General features: G+C 55.5%; 1 protein-coding gene across 1 annotated transcript in view; it reads left to right on the top strand.

The window, feature by feature from the left end:
• The first annotated feature begins 1,004 nt into the window (after positions 1-1,004).
• vps45 (vacuolar protein sorting 45 homolog) overlaps positions 1,005-19,559 on the top strand; it is a 108,095-nt gene continuing 89,540 nt past the window's right edge. Inside the window, exon 1 of the mRNA XM_072450290.1 lies at positions 1,005-1,231. Within this exon, the coding sequence (XP_072306391.1) occupies positions 1,139-1,231 (93 nt within the window). The 5' untranslated portion in view covers positions 1,005-1,138. The remainder of the gene's footprint in view (positions 1,232-19,559) is intronic.

The raw sequence follows: 19,559 nt of genomic DNA, 5'->3' as shown, positions 1-19,559 counted from the left end.
CTATTATGCTACTAAACTGTACAATAACTTTGTAAAGAATTATGTATTTTAAGTTTTGCATCGGTTGAATGCTAACCGGGGCTAATGCTAACGTGCTGCTACATATAGATCCACAATGCCTGCGCTGTGCACGTGACACAAACGCCGAAGCTCCACATTCTAAAAGCCCCAATTTATTATATTTCAAATTAATTTACAACAATATATATAATCTATTCCTCCCTCATCAAAACAAAGACTCTTGACAGTAAGAAAATAAAATTCAACGACAGTGAGACTTTTGATCCATTTGCGCTTGTACCTCCATGTTTTGATTGATGTGTGTTTGTTTGTTTGTTTGTTTGTTTATGTGATTATTTATACTATAATATATGAACAGAACCTGGCGGATTAATAAATTAGAAAAATAAAATAATGAATTATTCTGCACAATGTGGAGAGGCAGTTGTGCTTAAAGTGAGAACACGTGGTTAATAAATGGAAAATATCTATATTTAACGCGGTACTGTCCTCACTGTGTAACATTCCAGGCAAAGCAATGGCCTATAGTGGCCGACTCCCCCAGAAAAGGTACAGAGTGTACCTTTAAGAGCCCGATTCAAACAGCAACAATAAAACATGCTGCGTGGACATTTATAACTGGGTATAACTTAATTAAGACATGGAAATAGTATCTATTCATTTTGTTTTCCAAATTGACATTTAAATTATGTCAACACAAAATGATATGTTTTGTTCTTCTGAAATGTTATACATGGATTGTTTTTGCACAGTTTGTGAAATAAAACTTTTGAGTTCTTGTGTTGTTATTATTATTAATTTAAATGAATTGTAAAGCCAATATGAATAATACAACGGAAAGTAGAGAAAACTAAAAAGGAGAATGCAAATTTTATTAAATAGGAATATTCATGTTGACAGTGATTAATCTAAATACTTTTTTAATTTAATTCATATATTTTTGTATTTTACTTTGGACAAAGACGTGCGTCATGACGTCACGTAACCGGAAGGAAGTGCGGCTGTGTTTGTGTTTTGGAGACGCAGCTTCGGAGTCCGCAAGACCTGGACACAATTACAACCTTTAAATCATATTTTACATTTGTTTTTGTCTTTGGAGCAACGTCGGAGCGAAAAGATGAACGTGACGCTCGCGGTGAAGCAGTTTGTGTCCAAGATGATCGAGACCAGCGGGTCCGGGATGAAGGTCCTGCTCATGGACCGAGAGACGGTGAGAGACAGAGAGAGACGGAGAGAGACAGAGAGAGAAAGACCGAGAGACGGAGAGAGACAGAGAGAGACAGAGAGAGACAGGCCGAGAGACAGGCCGAGAGACGGTGAGAGACCGAGAGAGACAGGCCGAGAGACGGTGAGAGACAGAGAGAGACGGAGAGAGACGCAGAGAGACAGAGAGAGACAGGCCGAGAGACGGAGAGAGACAGAGAGAGACGGAGAGAGACAGAGAGAGACAGGCCGAGAGACAGGCCGAGAGACAGGCCGAGAGACGGTGAGAGACCGAGAGAGACAGACCGAGAGACAGAGAGAGAAAGACCGAGAGACGGAGAGAGACAGAGAGAGACGGAGAGAGACAGAGAGAGACAGGCCGAGAGACAGGCCGAGAGACGGAGAGAGACAGAGAGAGACGGAGAGAGACAGAGAGAGACAGGCCGAGAGACGGTGAGAGACAGAGAGAGACGGAGAGAGACAGAGAGAGACAGGCCGAGAGACGGTGAGAGACAGAGAGAGACGGAGAGAGACGCAGAGAGACAGAGAGAGACAGGCCGAGAGACGGAGAGAGACAGAGAGAGACGGAGAGAGACAGAGAGAGACAGGCCGAGAGACAGGCCGAGAGACAGGCCGAGAGACAGGCCGAGAGACGGTGAGAGACCGAGAGAGACAGGCCGAGAGACGGTGAGAGACCGAGAGAGACAGACCGAGAGACAGAGAGAGAAAGACCGAGAGACGGAGAGAGACAGAGAGAGACGGAGAGAGACAGAGAGAGACAGGCCGAGAGACAGGCCGAGAGACGGTGAGAGACTGAGAGAGACAGGCCGAGAGACGGTGAGAGACCGAGAGAGACAGACCGAGAGACAGAGAGAGAAAGACCGAGAGACGGAGAGAGACAGAGAGAGACAGAGAGAGACGGAGAGAGACAGGCCGAGACAGAGAGAGACAGAGAGAGACGGAGAGAGACGGAGAGAGACGGAGAGAGACGGTGAGAGACCGAGAGAGACGGAGAGAGACGGAGAGAGACGGTGAGAGACAGACCGAGAGACGGTGAGAGACAGAGAGAGACAGACCGAGAGACGGAGAGAGACAGAGAGAGACAGAGAGAGACGGTGAGAGACAGACCGAGAGACGGTGAGAGACCGAGAGAGACGGAGAGAGACGGTGAGAGACAGACCGAGAGACTGTGAGAGACCGAGAGAGACAGACCGAGAGACAGAGAGAGAAAGACCGAGAGACGGAGAGAGACAGAGAGAGACAGAGAGAGACGGAGAGAGACAGAGAGAGACGGAGAGAGACAGAGAGAGACAGGCCGAGAGACGGTGAGAGACAGCAAGACCGAGAGACGGAGAGAGACGGTGAGAGACAGACCGAGAGACGGTGAGAGACCGAGAGAGACGGAGAGAGACGGAGAGAGACGGTGAGAGACAGACCGAGAGACGGTGAGAGACCGAGAGAGAAAGACCGAGAGACGGAGAGAGACAGAGAGAGACGGAGAGAGACGCAGAGAGACGCAGAGAGACAGAGAGAGACAGGCCGAGAGACGGAGAGAGACAGAGAGAGACGGAGAGAGACAGAGAGAGACAGGCCGAGAGACAGGCCGAGAGACAGGCCGAGAGACGGTGAGAGACCGAGAGAGACAGGCCGAGAGACGGTGAGAGACCGAGAGAGACAGACCGAGAGACAGAGAGAGAAAGACCGAGAGACGGAGAGAGACAGAGAGAGACGGAGAGAGACAGAGAGAGACAGGCCGAGAGACAGGCCGAGAGACGGTGAGAGACCGAGAGAGACAGACCGAGAGACAGAGAGAGAAAGACCGAGAGACGGAGAGAGACAGAGAGAGACAGAGAGAGACGGAGAGAGACGGAGAGAGACGGAGAGAGACGGAGAGAGACGGTGAGAGACCGAGAGAGACGGAGAGAGACGGAGAGAGACGGTGAGAGACAGACCGAGAGACGGTGAGAGACCGAGAGAGACGGAGAGAGACGGTGAGAGACAGACCGAGAGACTGTGAGAGACCGAGAGAGACAGACCGAGAGACAGAGAGAGAAAGACCGAGAGACGGAGAGAGACAGAGAGAGACAGAGAGAGACGGAGAGAGACAGAGAGAGACGGAGAGAGACAGAGAGAGACAGGCCGAGAGACGGTGAGAGACAGCAAGACCGAGAGACGGAGAGAGACGGTGAGAGACAGACCGAGAGACGGTGAGAGACCGAGAGAGACAGACCGAGAGACGGTGAGAGACGGAGAGAGACGGAGAGAGACGGTGAGAGACAGCAAGACCGAGAGACGGAGAGAGACGGTGAGAGACAGACCGAGAGACGGTGAGAGACCGAGAGAGACAGACCGAGAGACAGAGAGAGAAAGACCGAGAGACGGAGAGAGACAGAGAGAGACAGAGAGAGACAGGCCGAGAGACGGAGAGAGACAGAAAGACCGAGAGACGGAGAGAGACAGAGAGAGACGGAGAGAGACAGAGAGAGACGGAGAGAGACGGTGAGAGACAGACCGAGAGACGGTGAGAGACAGAGAGAGACGGAGAGAGACAGAGAGAGACAGAGAGAGACAGAGAGAGACAGAGAGAGACGGAGAGAGACAGAGAGAGACAGGCCGAGAGACCGAGAGAGACAGACCGAGAGACAGAGAGAGACAGGCCGAGACAGAGAGAGACAGGCCGAGACAGAGAGAGACGGAGAGAGACGGAGAGAGACAGAGAGAGACGGAGAGAGACGGAGAGAGACGATGAGAGAAAGACCGAGACACGGAGAGAGACAGAGAGAGACAGAGAGAGACAGAGAGAGACGGAGAGAGACGGAGAGAGACAGAGAGAGACAGGCCGAGAGACGGTGAGAGACCGAGAGAGACAGACCGAGAGACAGAGAGAGACAGGCCGAGAGACGGTGAGAGACCGAGAGAGACAGACCGAGAGACAGAGAGAGAAAGACCGAGAGACGGAGAGAGACAGAGAGAGACGGAGAGAGACGGAGAGAGACCAAGAGAGACAGACCGAGAGACGGTGAGAGACCGAGAGAGACAGACCGAGAGACAGAGAGAGACAGGCCGAGAGACGGAGAGAGACCGAGAGAGACAGAGAGAGACAGAGAGAGAAAGACCGAGAGACGGAGAGAGACAGAGAGAGACAGAGAGAGACAGGCCGAGAGACGGTGAGAGACCGAGAGAGACAGACCGAGAGACAGAGAGAGAAAGACCGAGAGACGGAGAGAGAAAGACCGAGAGACGGAGAGAGAAAGACCGAGAGACGGAGAGAGACAGAGAGAGACAGAGAGAGACAGAGAGAGACAGAGAGAGACAGAGAGAGACAGAGAGAGACAGGCCGAGAGACGGTGAGAGACCGAGAGAGACAGACCGAGAGACAGAGAGAGAAAGACCGAGAGACGGAGAGAGACAGAGAGAGACTGAGAGAGACAGAGAGAGACAGGCCGAGAGACAGAGAGAGACCGAGAGAGACAGACCGAGAGACAGAGAGAGAAAGACCGAGAGACGGAGAGAGACAGAGAGAGACGGAGAGACAGAGAGAGACGGAGAGAGACGGAGAGAGACGGAGAGAGACGGAGAGAGACGGAGAGAGACAGAGAGAGACGGAGAGAGACGGTGAGAGACGGTGAGAGACGGTGAGAGACAGAGAGAGACAGAGAGAGACAGACCGAGAGACAGAGAGAGAGAGACAGAGAGAGACGGAGAGAGACAGGCCGAGAGACAGGCCGAGAGACAGGCCGAGAGACGGTGAGAGACCGAGAGAGACAGGCCGAGAGACGGTGAGAGACCGAGAGAGACAGACCGAGAGACAGAGAGAGAAAGACCGAGAGACGGAGAGAGACAGAGAGAGACAGAGAGAGACGGAGAGAGACAGGCCGAGACAGAGAGAGACGGAGAGAGACGGAGAGAGACGGTGAGAGACGGAGAGAGACGGAGAGAGACGGAGAGAGACGGTGAGAGACAGACCGAGAGACGGTGAGAGACCGAGAGAGACAGACCGAGAGACAGAGAGAGACAGACCGAGAGACGGAGAGAGACAGAGAGAGACAGAGAGAGACAGAGAGAGACGGTGAGAGACAGACCGAGAGACGGTGAGAGACCGAGAGAGACGGAGAGAGACGGTGAGAGACAGACCGAGAGACTGTGAGAGACCGAGAGAGACAGACCGAGAGACAGAGAGAGAAAGACCGAGAGACGGAGAGAGACAGAGAGAGACAGAGAGAGACAGAGAGAGACAGGCCGAGAGACGGTGAGAGACAGCAAGACCGAGAGACGGAGAGAGACGGAGAGAGACGGAGAGAGACGGAGAGAGACGGAGAGAGACGGAGAGAGAGACAGAGAGAGACAGAGAGAGACAGAGAGAGACAGAGAGAGAAAGACCGAGAGACGGAGAGAGACGGAGAGAGACGGAGAGAGACGGAGAGAGACGGAGAGAGACAGAGAGAGACAGAGAGAGACAGAGAGAGACAGAGAGAGAGACGGAGAGAGAAAGACCGAGAGACGGAGAGAGACGGAGAGAGACGGAGAGAGACGGAGAGAGACGGAGAGAGACAGAGAGAGACAGAGAGAGACAGAGAGAGACAGAGAGAGACAGTGAGAGACAGTGAGAGACAGTGAGAGACTGAGAGAGACAGAGAGAGACAGGCCGAGAGACAGAGAGAGACAGGCCGAGAGACAGAGAGAGAAAGACCGAGAGACGGAGAGAGACGGAGAGAGACGGAGAGAGACGGAGAGAGACAGAGAGAGACAGAGAGAGACAGAGAGAGACAGACCGAGAGACGGAGAGAGAAAGACCGAGAGACGGAGAGAGAAAGACCGAGAGACGGAGAGAGACGGAGAGAGACGGAGAGAGACTGAGAGAGACTGAGAGAGACTGAGAGAGACGGAGAGAGACGGAGAGAGACGGAGAGAGACGGAGAGAGAGACGGAGAGAGACGGAGAGAGACGGAGAGAGACAGAGAGAGACGGAGAGAGACAGAGAGAGACAGGCCGAGAGACGGTGAGAGACAGCAAGACCGAGAGACGGAGAGAGACGGAGAGAGACAGACCGAGAGACGGTGAGAGACAGACCGAGAGACGGTGAGAGACCGAGAGAGACGGAGAGAGACGGAGAGAGACAGGCCGAGAGACAGAGAGAGAAAGACCGAGAGACGGAGAGAGACGGAGAGAGACGGAGAGAGACGGAGAGAGACGGAGAGAGACTGAGAGAGACGGAGAGAGACGGAGAGAGACGGAGAGAGACGGAGAGAGAGACAGAGAGAGACAGAGAGAGACGGAGAGAGACGGAGAGAGACAGAGAGAGACAGAGAGAGACGGAGAGAGACAGAGAGAGACAGGCCGAGAGACGGTGAGAGACAGCAAGACCGAGAGACGGAGAGAGACGGAGAGAGACAGACCGAGAGACGGTGAGAGACAGACCGAGAGACGGTGAGAGACCGAGAGAGACGGAGAGAGACGGAGAGAGACGGTGAGAGACGGAGAGAGACGGAGAGAGACGGTGAGAGACAGACCGAGAGACGGTGAGAGACGGTGAGAGACAGACCGAGAGACGGTGAGAGACCGAGAGAGACAGACCGAGAGACGGAGAGAGACAGAGAGAGACGGAGAGAGACGGTGAGAGACAGACCGAGAGACGGTGAGAGACCGAGAGAGACAGACCGAGAGACAGGGTGAGAGACAGACCGAGAGACGGTGAGAGACCGAGAGAGACAGACCGAGAGACAGAGAGAGAAAGACCGAGAGACGGAGAGAGACAGAGAGAGACAGAGAGAGACAGGCCGAGAGACGGTGAGAGACCGAGAGAGACAGACCGAGAGACAGAGAGAGAAAGACCGAGAGACGGAGAGAGACAGAAAGACCGAGAGACGGAGAGAGACAGAGAGAGACGGAGAGAGACAGAGAGAGACGGAGAGAGACGGTGAGAGACAGACCGAGAGACGGTGAGAGACAGAGAGAGACGGAGAGAGACAGAGAGAGACAGAGAGAGACAGAGAGAGACAGAGAGAGACGGAGAGAGACAGAGAGAGACAGGCCGAGAGACGGTGAGAGACCGAGAGAGACAGACCGAGAGACAGAGAGAGACAGGCCGAGACAGAGAGAGACGGAGAGAGACGGAGAGAGACGGAGAGAGACGATGAGAGAAAGACCGAGACACGGAGAGAGACAGAGAGAGACAGAGAGAGACAGAGAGAGACGGAGAGAGACAGAGAGAGACAGGCCGAGAGACGGTGAGAGACCGAGAGAGACAGACCGAGAGACAGAGAGAGAAAGGCCGAGAGACGGTGAGAGACCGAGAGAGACAGACCGAGAGACAGAGAGAGAAAGACCGAGAGACGGAGAGAGACAGAGAGAGACAGACCGAGAGACGGTGAGAGACCGAGAGAGACAGACCGAGAGACAGAGAGAGACAGACCGAGAGACGGAGAGAGAAAGACCGAGAGACGGAGAGAGAAAGACCGAGAGACGGAGAGAGACAGAGAGAGACAGAGAGAGACAGAGAGAGACGGAGAGAGACAGACCGAGAGACAGAGAGAGACAGGCCGAGACAGAGAGAGACGGAGAGAGACGGAGAGAGACAGAGAGAGACAGAGAGAGACAGAGAGAGACAGAGAGAGACAGGCCGAGAGACGGTGAGAGACCGAGAGAGACGGACCGAGAGACAGAGAGAGACAGGCCGAGAGACGGTGAGAGACCGAGAGAGACAGACCGAGAGACAGAGAGAGAAAGACCGAGAGACGGAGAGAGACAGAGAGAGACAGAGAGAGAAAGACCGAGAGACAGAGAGAGACAGAGAGAGACGGAGAGAGACGGAGAGAGACAGAGAGAGACAGAGAGAGACGGAGAGAGACGGAGAGAGACGGAGAGAGACGGAGAGAGAGACGGAGAGAGAGACGGAGAGAGAGACGGAGAGAGAGACAGAGAGAGACTGAGAGAGACTGAGAGAGACAGAGAGAGACAGAGAGAGACAGGCCGAGAGACAGAGAGAGAAAGACCGAGAGACGGAGAGAGACGGAGAGAGACGGAGAGAGACAGAGAGAGACAGAGAGAGACAGAGAGAGACAGAGAGAGACAGGCCGAGAGACGGTGAGAGACCGAGAGAGACAGACCGAGAGACGGAGAGAGAAAGACCGAGAGACGGAGAGAGAAAGACCGAGAGACGGAGAGAGACAGAGAGAGACAGGCCGAGAGACAGAGAGAGAAAGACCGAGAGACGGAGAGAGACAGAGAGAGACGGAGAGAGACGGAGAGAGACGGAGAGAGACGGAGAGAGAGACAGAGAGAGACAGAGAGAGACGGAGAGAGACGGAGAGAGACGGAGAGAGACGGAGAGAGACAGGCCGAGAGACGGTGAGAGACAGCAAGACCGAGAGACGGAGAGAGACGGAGAGAGACAGAGAGAGACGGAGAGAGACGGTGAGAGACAGACCGAGAGACGGTGAGAGACGGAGAGAGACGGAGAGAGACGGTGAGAGACAGACCGAGAGACGGTGAGAGACCGAGAGAGACAGACCGAGAGACGGAGAGAGACAGAGAGAGACGGAGAGAGACGGTGAGAGACAGACCGAGAGACGGTGAGAGACCGAGAGAGACAGACCGAGAGACAGAGAGAGAAAGACCGAGAGACGGAGAGAGACAGAGAGAGACAGAGAGAGACAGGCCGAGAGACGGTGAGAGACCGAGAGAGACAGACCGAGAGACAGAGAGAGAAAGACCGAGAGACGGAGAGAGACAGAAAGACCGAGAGACGGAGAGAGACAGAGAGAGACGGAGAGAGACAGAGAGAGACGGAGAGAGACGGTGAGAGACAGACCGAGAGACGGTGAGAGACAGAGAGAGACGGAGAGAGACAGAGAGAGACAGAGAGAGACGGAGAGAGACAGAGAGAGACAGGCCGAGAGACGGTGAGAGACCGAGAGAGACAGACCGAGAGACAGAGAGAGACAGGCCGAGACAGAGAGAGACAGGCCGAGACAGAGAGAGACGGAGAGAGACGGAGAGAGACGGAGAGAGACGGAGAGAGACGATGAGAGAAAGACCGAGACACGGAGAGAGACAGAGAGAGACAGAGAGAGACAGAGAGAGACGGAGAGAGACAGAGAGAGACAGGCCGAGAGACGGTGAGAGACCGAGAGAGACAGACCGAGAGACAGAGAGAGACAGGCCGAGAGACGGTGAGAGACCGAGAGAGACAGACCGAGAGACAGAGAGAGAAAGACCGAGAGACGGAGAGAGACAGAGAGAGACAGACCGAGAGACGGTGAGAGACCGAGAGAGACAGACCGAGAGACAGAGAGAGACAGACCGAGAGACGGAGAGAGAAAGACCGAGAGACGGAGAGAGACAGAGAGAGACAGAGAGAGACAGGCCGAGAGACGGTGAGAGACCGAGAGAGACAGACCGAGAGACAGAGAGAGAAAGACCGAGAGACGGAGAGAGAAAGACCGAGAGCTGGAGAGAGACAGAGAGAGAGACGGAGAGAGACAGAGAGAGACAGAGAGAGACAGAGAGAGACCGAGAGAGACCGAGAGAGACCGAGAGAGACAGACCGAGAGACAGAGAGAGACAGGCCGAGACAGAGAGAGACAGAGAGAGACAGAGAGAGACAGAGAGAGACAGAGAGAGACAGAGAGAGACAGGCCGAGAGACGGTGAGAGACCGAGAGAGACAGACCGAGAGACAGAGAGAGACAGGCCGAGAGACTGTGAGAGACCGAGAGAGACAGACCGAGAGACAGAGAGAGAAAGACCGAGAGACGGAGAGAGACAGAGAGAGACTGAGAGAGACAGTGAGAGACAGGCCGAGAGACAGAGAGAGAAAGACCGAGAGACGGAGAGAGACAGAGAGAGACGGAGAGAGACGGAGAGAGACGGAGAGAGACGGAGAGAGACAGAGAGAGACAGAGAGAGACTGAGAGAGACTGAGAGAGACAGGCCGAGAGACAGAGAGAGAAAGACCGAGAGACGGAGAGAGACGGAGAGAGACGGAGAGAGACGGAGAGAGACAGAGAGAGACAGAGAGAGACAGAGAGAGACAGAGAGAGAGACAGAGAGAGAAAGACCGAGAGACGGAGAGAGAAAGACCGAGAGACGGAGAGAGACAGAGAGAGACCGAGAGAGAAAGACCGAGAGACGGAGAGAGACAGAGAGAGACGGAGAGAGACGGAGAGAGACAGAGAGAGACAGAGAGAGACGGAGAGAGACGGAGAGAGACGGAGAGAGACGGAGAGAGACAGAGAGAGACAGGCCGAGAGACAGAGAGAGAAAGACCGAGAGACGGAGAGAGACGGAGAGAGACGGAGAGAGACGGAGAGAGACGGAGAGAGACGGAGAGAGACGGAGAGAGACAGAGAGAGACAGAGAGAGACAGAGAGAGACAGGCCGAGAGACAGAGAGAGAAAGACCGAGAGACGGAGAGAGAAAGACCGAGAGACGGAGAGAGACAGAGAGAGACGGAGAGAGACAGAGAGAGACGGAGAGAGACAGAGAGAGACAGAGAGAGACAGAGAGAGACGGAGAGAGACGGAGAGAGACGGAGAGAGACGGAGAGAGAGACGGAGAGAGAGACTGAGAGAGACAGAGAGAGACAGAGAGAGACAGAGAGAGACAGGCCGAGAGACGGAGAGAGACGGAGAGAGACGGAGAGAGACTGAGAGAGACAGAGAGAGACAGAGAGAGACAGAGAGAGACAGAGAGAGACTGAGAGAGACTGAGAGAGACGGAGAGAGACGGAGAGAGACGGAGAGAGAGACAGAGAGAGACAGAGAGAGACAGAGAGAGACTGAGAGAGACAGAGAGAGACAGGCCGAGAGACAGAGAGAGAAAGACCGAGAGACGGAGAGAGACAGAGAGAGACGGAGAGAGACAGAGAGAGACAGGCCGAGAGACAGGCCGAGAGACGGAGAGAGAGACAGAGAGAGACAGAGAGAGACAGAGAGAGACTGAGAGAGACAGAGAGAGACAGGCCGAGAGACAGAGAGAGAAAGACCGAGAGACGGAGAGAGACAGAGAGAGACGGAGAGAGACAGAGAGAGACAGGCCGAGAGACAGGCCGAGAGACGGAGAGAGACAGAGAGAGACGGAGAGAGACAGAGAGAGACAGGCCGAGAGACGGTGAGAGACAGAGAGAGACGCAGAGAGACAGAGAGAGACAGGCCGAGAGACGGTGAGAGACAGAGAGAGACGGAGAGAGACGCAGAGAGACAGAGAGAGACAGGCCGAGAGACGGAGAGAGACAGAGAGAGACGGAGAGAGACAGAGAGAGACAGGCCGAGAGACAGGCCGAGAGACAGGCCGAGAGACAGGCCGAGAGACGGTGAGAGACCGAGAGAGACAGGCCGAGAGACGGTGAGAGACCGAGAGAGACAGACCGAGAGACAGAGAGAGAAAGACCGAGAGACGGAGAGAGACAGAGAGAGACGGAGAGAGACAGAGAGAGACAGGCCGAGAGACAGGCCGAGAGACGGTGAGAGACTGAGAGAGACAGGCCGAGAGACGGTGAGAGACCGAGAGAGACAGACCGAGAGACAGAGAGAGAAAGACCGAGAGACGGAGAGAGACAGAGAGAGACAGAGAGAGACGGAGAGAGACAGGCCGAGACAGAGAGAGACAGAGAGAGACGGAGAGAGACGGAGAGAGACGGAGAGAGACGGTGAGAGACCGAGAGAGACGGAGAGAGACGGTGAGAGACAGACCGAGAGACGGTGAGAGACAGAGAGAGACAGACCGAGAGACGGAGAGAGACAGAGAGAGACAGAGAGAGACGGTGAGAGACAGACCGAGAGACGGTGAGAGACCGAGAGAGACGGAGAGAGACGGTGAGAGACAGACCGAGAGACTGTGAGAGACCGAGAGAGACAGACCGAGAGACAGAGAGAGAAAGACCGAGAGACGGAGAGAGACAGAGAGAGACAGAGAGAGACGGAGAGAGACAGAGAGAGACAGAGAGAGACGGAGAGAGACAGAGAGAGACAGGCCGAGAGACGGTGAGAGACAGCAAGACCGAGAGACGGAGAGAGACGGTGAGAGACAGACCGAGAGACGGTGAGAGACCGAGAGAGACGGAGAGAGACGGAGAGAGACGGTGAGAGACAGACCGAGAGACGGTGAGAGACCGAGAGAGAAAGACCGAGAGACGGAGAGAGACAGAGAGAGACGGAGAGAGACGCAGAGAGACGCAGAGAGACAGAGAGAGACAGGCCGAGAGACGGAGAGAGACAGAGAGAGACGGAGAGAGACAGAGAGAGACAGGCCGAGAGACAGGCCGAGAGACAGGCCGAGAGACGGTGAGAGACCGAGAGAGACAGGCCGAGAGACGGTGAGAGACCGAGAGAGACAGACCGAGAGACAGAGAGAGAAAGACCGAGAGACGGAGAGAGACAGAGAGAGACGGAGAGAGACAGAGAGAGACAGGCCGAGAGACAGGCCGAGAGACGGTGAGAGACCGAGAGAGACAGGCCGAGAGACGGTGAGAGACCGAGAGAGACAGACCGAGAGACAGAGAGAGAAAGACCGAGAGACGGAGAGAGACAGAGAGAGACAGAGAGAGACGGAGAGAGACGGAGAGAGACGGAGAGAGACGGTGAGAGACCGAGAGAGACGGAGAGAGACGGAGAGAGACGGTGAGAGACAGACCGAGAGACGGTGAGAGACCGAGAGAGACGGAGAGAGACGGTGAGAGACAGACCGAGAGACTGTGAGAGACCGAGAGAGACAGACCGAGAGACAGAGAGAGAAAGACCGAGAGACGGAGAGAGACAGAGAGAGACAGAGAGAGACGGAGAGAGACAGAGAGAGACGGAGAGAGACAGAGAGAGACAGGCCGAGAGACGGTGAGAGACAGCAAGACCGAGAGACGGAGAGAGACGGTGAGAGACAGACCGAGAGACGGTGAGAGACCGAGAGAGACAGACCGAGAGACGGTGAGAGACCGAGAGAGACGGAGAGAGACGGAGAGAGACGGTGAGAGACAGCAAGACCGAGAGACGGAGAGAGACGGTGAGAGACAGACCGAGAGACGGTGAGAGACCGAGAGAGACAGACCGAGAGACAGAGAGAGAAAGACCGAGAGACGGAGAGAGACAGAGAGAGACAGAGAGAGACAGGCCGAGAGACGGTGAGAGACCGAGAGAGACAGACCGAGAGACAGAGAGAGAAAGACCGAGAGACGGAGAGAGACAGAAAGACCGAGAGACGGAGAGAGACAGAGAGAGACGGAGAGAGACAGAGAGAGACGGAGAGAGACGGTGAGAGACAGACCGAGAGACGGTGAGAGACAGAGAGAGACGGAGAGAGACAGAGAGAGACAGAGAGAGACAGAGAGAGACGGAGAGAGACGGAGAGAGACAGAGAGAGACAGGCCGAGAGACCGAGAGAGACAGACCGAGAGACAGAGAGAGACAGGCCGAGACAGAGAGAGACAGGCCGAGACAGAGAGAGACGGAGAGAGACGGAGAGAGACAGAGAGAGACGGAGAGAGACGGAGAGAGACGATGAGAGAAAGACCGAGACACGGAGAGAGACAGAGAGAGACAGAGAGAGACGGAGAGAGACGGAGAGAGACAGAGAGAGACAGGCCGAGAGACGGTGAGAGACCGAGAGAGACAGACCGAGAGACAGAGAGAGACAGGCCGAGAGACGGTGAGAGACCGAGAGAGACAGACCGAGAGACAGAGAGAGAAAGACCGAGAGACGGAGAGAGACAGAGAGAGACGGAGAGAGACGGAGAGAGACCAAGAGAGACAGACCGAGAGACGGTGAGAGACCGAGAGAGACAGACCGAGAGACAGAGAGAGACAGGCCGAGAGACGGAGAGAGACCGAGAGAGACAGAGAGAGACAGAGAGAGAAAGACCGAGAGACGGAGAGAGACAGAGAGAGACGGAGAGAGACGGAGAGAGACCAAGAGAGACAGACCGAGAGACGGTGAGAGACCGAGAGAGACAGACCGAGAGACAGAGAGAGACAGGCCGAGAGACGGAGAGAGACCGAGAGAGACAGAGAGAGACAGAGAGAGAAAGACCGAGAGACGGAGAGAGACAGAGAGAGACAGAGAGAGACAGGCCGAGAGACGGTGAGAGACCGAGAGAGACAGACCGAGAGACAGAGAGAGAAAGACCGAGAGACGGAGAGAGAAAGACCGAGAGACGGAGAGAGAAAGACCGAGAGACGGAGAGAGACAGAGAGAGACAGAGAGAGACAGAGAGAGACAGAGAGAGACAGAGAGAGACAGGCCGAGAGACGGTGAGAGACCGAGAGAGACAGACCGAGAGACAGAGAGAGAAAGACCGAGAGACGGAGAGAGACAGAGAGAGACTGAGAGAGACAGAGAGAGACAGGCCGAGAGACAGAGAGAGAAAGACCGAGAGACGGAGAGAGACAGAGAGAGACGGAGAGACAGAGAGAGACGGAGAGAGACGGAGAGAGACGGAGAGAGACGGAGAGAGACGGAGAGAGACGGAGAGAGACAGAGAGAGACAGAGAGAGACGGTGAGAGACGGTGAGAGACAGAGAGAGACAGAGAGAGACAGAGAGAGACAGACCGAGAGACAGAGAGAGAGAGACAGAGAGAGACGGAGAGAGACAGGCCGAGAGACAGGCTGAGAGACAGGCCGAGAGACGGTGAGAGACCGAGAGAGACAGGCCGAGAGACGGTGAGAGACCGAGAGAGACAGACCGAGAGACGGTGAGAGACCGAGAGAGACAGACCGAGAGACAGAGAGAGAAAGACCGAGAGACGGAGAGAAACAGAGAGAGACGGAGAGAGACAGAGAGAGACAGGCCGAGAGACAGGCCGAGAGACAGTGAGAGACCGAGAGAGACAGGCCGAGAGACGGTGAGAGACCGAGAGAGACAGACCGAGAGACAGAGAGAGAAAGACCGAGAGACGGAGAGAGACAGAGAGAGACAGAGAGAGACGGAGAGAGACCGAGAGAGACCGAGAGAGACAGACCGAGAGACAGAGAGAGACAGGCCGAGACAGAGAGAGACAGAGAGAGACAGAGAGAGACAGAGAGAGACGGAGAGAGACGGAGAGAGACGATGAGAGAAAGACCGAGACACGGAGAGAGACAGAGAGAGACAGAGAGAGACGGAGAGAGACGGAGAGAGACAGAGAGAGACAGGCCGAGAGACGGTGAGAGACCGAGAGAGACAGACCGAGAGACAGAGAGAGACAGGCCGAGAGACGGTGAGAGACCGAGAGAGACAGACCGAGAGACAGAGAGAGAAAGACCGAGAGACGGAGAGAGACAGAGAGAGACGGAGAGAGACGGAGAGAGACCAAGAGAGACAGACCGAGAGACGGTGAGAGACCGAGAGAGACAGACCGAGAGACAGAGAGAGACAGGCCGAGAGACGGAGAGAGACCGAGAGAGACAGAGAGAGACAGAGAGAGAAAGACCGAGAGACGGAGAGAGACAGAGAGAGACGGAGAGAGACGGAGAGAGACCAAGAGAGACAGACCGAGAGACGGTGAGAGACCGAGAGAGACAGACCGAGAGACAGAGAGAGACAGGCCGAGAGACGGAGAGAGACCGAGAGAGACAGAGAGAGACAGAGAGAGAAAGACCGAGAGACGGAGAGAGACAGAGAGAGACAGAGAGAGACAGGCCGAGAGACGGTGAGAGACCGAGAGAGACAGACCGAGAGACAGAGAGAGAAAGACCGAGAGACGGAGAGAGAAAGACCGAGAGACGGAGAGAGAAAGACCGAGAGACGGAGAGAGACAGAGAGAGACAGAGAGAGACAGAGAGAGACAGAGAGAGACAGAGAGAGACAGGCCGAGAGACGGTGAGAGACCGAGAGAGACAGACCGAGAGACAGAGAGAGAAAGACCGAGAGACGGAGAGAGACAGAGAGAGACTGAGAGAGACAGAGAGAGACAGGCCGAGAGACAGAGAGAGAAAGACCGAGAGACGGAGAGAGACAGAGAGAGACGGAGAGACAGAGAGAGACGGAGAGAGACGGAGAGAGACGGAGAGAGACGGAGAGAGACGGAGAGAGACGGAGAGAGACAGAGAGAGACGGTGAGAGACGGTGAGAGACAGAGAGAGACAGAGAGAGACAGAGAGAGACAGACCGAGAGACAGAGAGAGAGAGACAGAGAGAGACGGAGAGAGACAGGCCGAGAGACAGGCCGAGAGACAGGCCGAGAGACGGTGAGAGACCGAGAGAGACAGGCCGAGAGACGGTGAGAGACCGAGAGAGACAGACCGAGAGACGGTGAGAGACCGAGAGAGACAGACCGAGAGACAGAGAGAGAAAGACCGAGAGACGGAGAGAAACAGAGAGAGACGGAGAGAGACAGAGAGAGACAGGCCGAGAGACAGGCCGAGAGACAGTGAGAGACCGAGAGAGACAGGCCGAGAGACGGTGAGAGACCGAGAGAGACAGACCGAGAGACAGAGAGAGAAAGACCGAGAGACGGAGAGAGACAGAGAGAGACAGAGAGAGACGGAGAGAGACAGGCCGAGACAGAGAGAGACGGAGAGAGACGGAGAGAGACGGAGAGAGACGGTGAGAGACGGAGAGAGACGGAGAGAGACGGTGAGAGACAGACCGAGAGACGGTGAGAGACCGAGAGAGACAGACCGAGAGACAGAGAGAGACAGACCGAGAGACGGAGAGAGACAGAGAGAGACAGAGAGAGACAGAGAGAGACGGTGAGAGACAGACCGAGAGACGGTGAGAGACCGAGAGAGACGGAGAGAGACGGTGAGAGACAGACCGAGAGACTGTGAGAGACCGAGAGAGACAGACCGAGAGACAGAGAGAGAAAGACCGAGAGACGGAGAGAGACAGAGAGAGACAGAGAGAGACGGAGAGAGACAGAGAGAGACAGAGAGAGACAGGCCGAGAGACGGTGAGAGACAGCAAGACCGAGAGACGGAGAGAGACAGAGAGAGACGGAGAGAGACAGAGAGAGACAGAGAGAGACAGAGAGAGACGGTGAGAGACAGACCGAGAGACGGTGAGAGACCGAGAGAGACGGAGAGAGACGGTGAGAGACAGACCGAGAGACTGTGAGAGACCGAGAGAGACAGACCGAGAGACAGAGAGAGAAAGACCGAGAGACGGAGAGAGACAGAGAGAGACAGAGAGAGACGGAGAGAGACAGAGAGAGACAGAGAGAGACAGGCCGAGAGACGGTGAGAGACAGCAAGACCGAGAGACGGAGAGAGACAGAGAGAGACGGAGAGAGACGGAGAGAGACGGAGAGAGACGGAGAGAGACGGAGAGAGAGACAGAGAGAGACAGAGAGAGACAGAGAGAGAAAGACCGAGAGACGGAGAGAGACGGAGAGAGACGGAGAGAGACGGAGAGAGACAGAGAGAGACAGAGAGAGACAGGCCGAGAGACAGACCGAGAGACGGAGAGAGAAAGACCGAGAGACGGAGAGAGACGGAGAGAGACGGAGAGAGACGGAGAGAGACGGAGAGAGACGGAGAGAGACAGAGAGAGACAGAGAGAGACAGAGAGAGACAGTGAGAGACAGTGAGAGACTGAGAGAGACAGAGAGAGACAGGCCGAGAGACAGAGAGAGAAAGACCGAGAGACGGAGAGAGACGGAGAGAGACGGAGAGAGACGGAGAGAGACAGAGAGAGACAGAGAGAGACAGAGAGAGACAGACCGAGAGACGGAGAGAGAAAGACCGAGAGACGGAGAGAGAAAGACCGAGAGACGGAGAGAGACGGAGAGAGACGGAGAGAGACTGAGAGAGACTGAGAGAGACAGAGAGAGACGGAGAGAGACGGAGAGAGACGGAGAGAGACGGAGAGAGAGACAGAGAGAGACGGAGAGAGACGGAGAGAGACGGAGAGAGACAGAGAGAGACAGAGAGAGACAGAGAGAGACAGAGAGAGACGGAGAGAGACGGAGAGAGACAGAGAGAGACAGGCCGAGAGACGGTGAGAGACAGCAAGACCGAGAGACGGAGAGAGACGGAGAGAGACAGACCGAGAGACGGTGAGAGACAGACCGAGAGACGGTGAGAGACCGAGAGAGACGGAGAGAGACGGAGAGAGACAGGCCGAGAGACAGAGAGAGAAAGACCGAGAGACGGAGAGAGACGGAGAGAGACGGAGAGAGACGGAGAGAGACGGAGAGAGACGGAGAGAGACTGAGAGAGACGGAGAGAGACGGAGAGAGAGACAGAGAGAGACGGAGAGAGACGGAGAGAGACAGAGAGAGACAGAGAGAGACGGAGAGAGACAGAGAGAGACAGGCCGAGAGACGGTGAGAGACAGCAAGACCGAGAGACGGAGAGAGACGGAGAGAGACAGACCGAGAGACGGTGAGAGACAGACCGAGAGACGGTGAGAGACCGAGAGAGACGGAGAGAGACGGAGAGAGACGGTGAGAGACGGAGAGAGACGGAGAGAGACGGTGAGAGACAGACCGAGAGACGGTGAGAGACGGTGAGAGACAGACCGAGAGACGGTGAGAGACCGAGAGAGACAGACCGAGAGACGGAGAGAGACAGAGAGAGACGGAGAGAGACGGTGAGAGACAGACCGAGAGACGGTGAGAGACCGAGAGAGACAGACCGAGAGACAGGGTGAGAGACAGACCGAGAGACGGTGAGAGACCGAGAGAGACAGACCGAGAGACAGAGAGAGAAAGACCGAGAGACGGAGAGAGACAGAGAGAGACAGAGAGAGACAGGCCGAGAGACGGTGAGAGACCGAGAGAGACAGACCGAGAGACAGAGAGAGAAAGACCGAGAGACGGAGAGAGACAGAAAGACCGAGAGACGGAGAGAGACAGAGAGAGACGGAGAGAGACGGAGAGAGACAGAGAGAGACGGAGAGAGACGGTGAGAGACAGACCGAGAGACGGTGAGAGACAGAGAGAGACGGAGAGAGACAGAGAGAGACAGAGAGAGACAGAGAGAGACAGAGAGAGACGGAGAGAGACAGAGAGAGACAGAGAGAGACAGGCCGAGAGACGGTGAGAGACCGAGAGAGACAGACCGAGAGACAGAGAGAGACAGGCCGAGACAGAGAGAGACGGAGAGAGACGGAGAGAGACGGAGAGAGACGATGAGAGAAAGACCGAGACACGGAGAGAGACAGAGAGAGACAGAGAGAGACGGAGAGAGACAGAGAGAGACAGGCCGAGAGACGGTGAGAGACCGAGAGAGACAGACCGAGAGACAGAGAGAGACAGGCCGAGAGACGGTGAGAGACCGAGAGAGACAGACCGAGAGACAGAGAGAGAAAGACCGAGAGACGGAGAGAGACAGAGAGAGACAGACCGAGAGACGGTGAGAGACCGAGAGAGACAGACCGAGAGACAGAGAGAGACAGACCGAGAGACGGAGAGAGAAAGACCGAGAGA

The sequence above is a fragment of the Eucyclogobius newberryi genome, unplaced genomic scaffold (assembly GCF_026437365.1).
Source record: "Eucyclogobius newberryi isolate DKJ021-1_F unplaced genomic scaffold, fEucNew1.0.hap1 SCAF_173, whole genome shotgun sequence".
NCBI classification, from domain to species: domain Eukaryota; kingdom Metazoa; phylum Chordata; class Actinopteri; order Gobiiformes; family Gobiidae; genus Eucyclogobius; species Eucyclogobius newberryi.
This window is presented reverse-complemented; position numbering and strand designations above follow the sequence as displayed.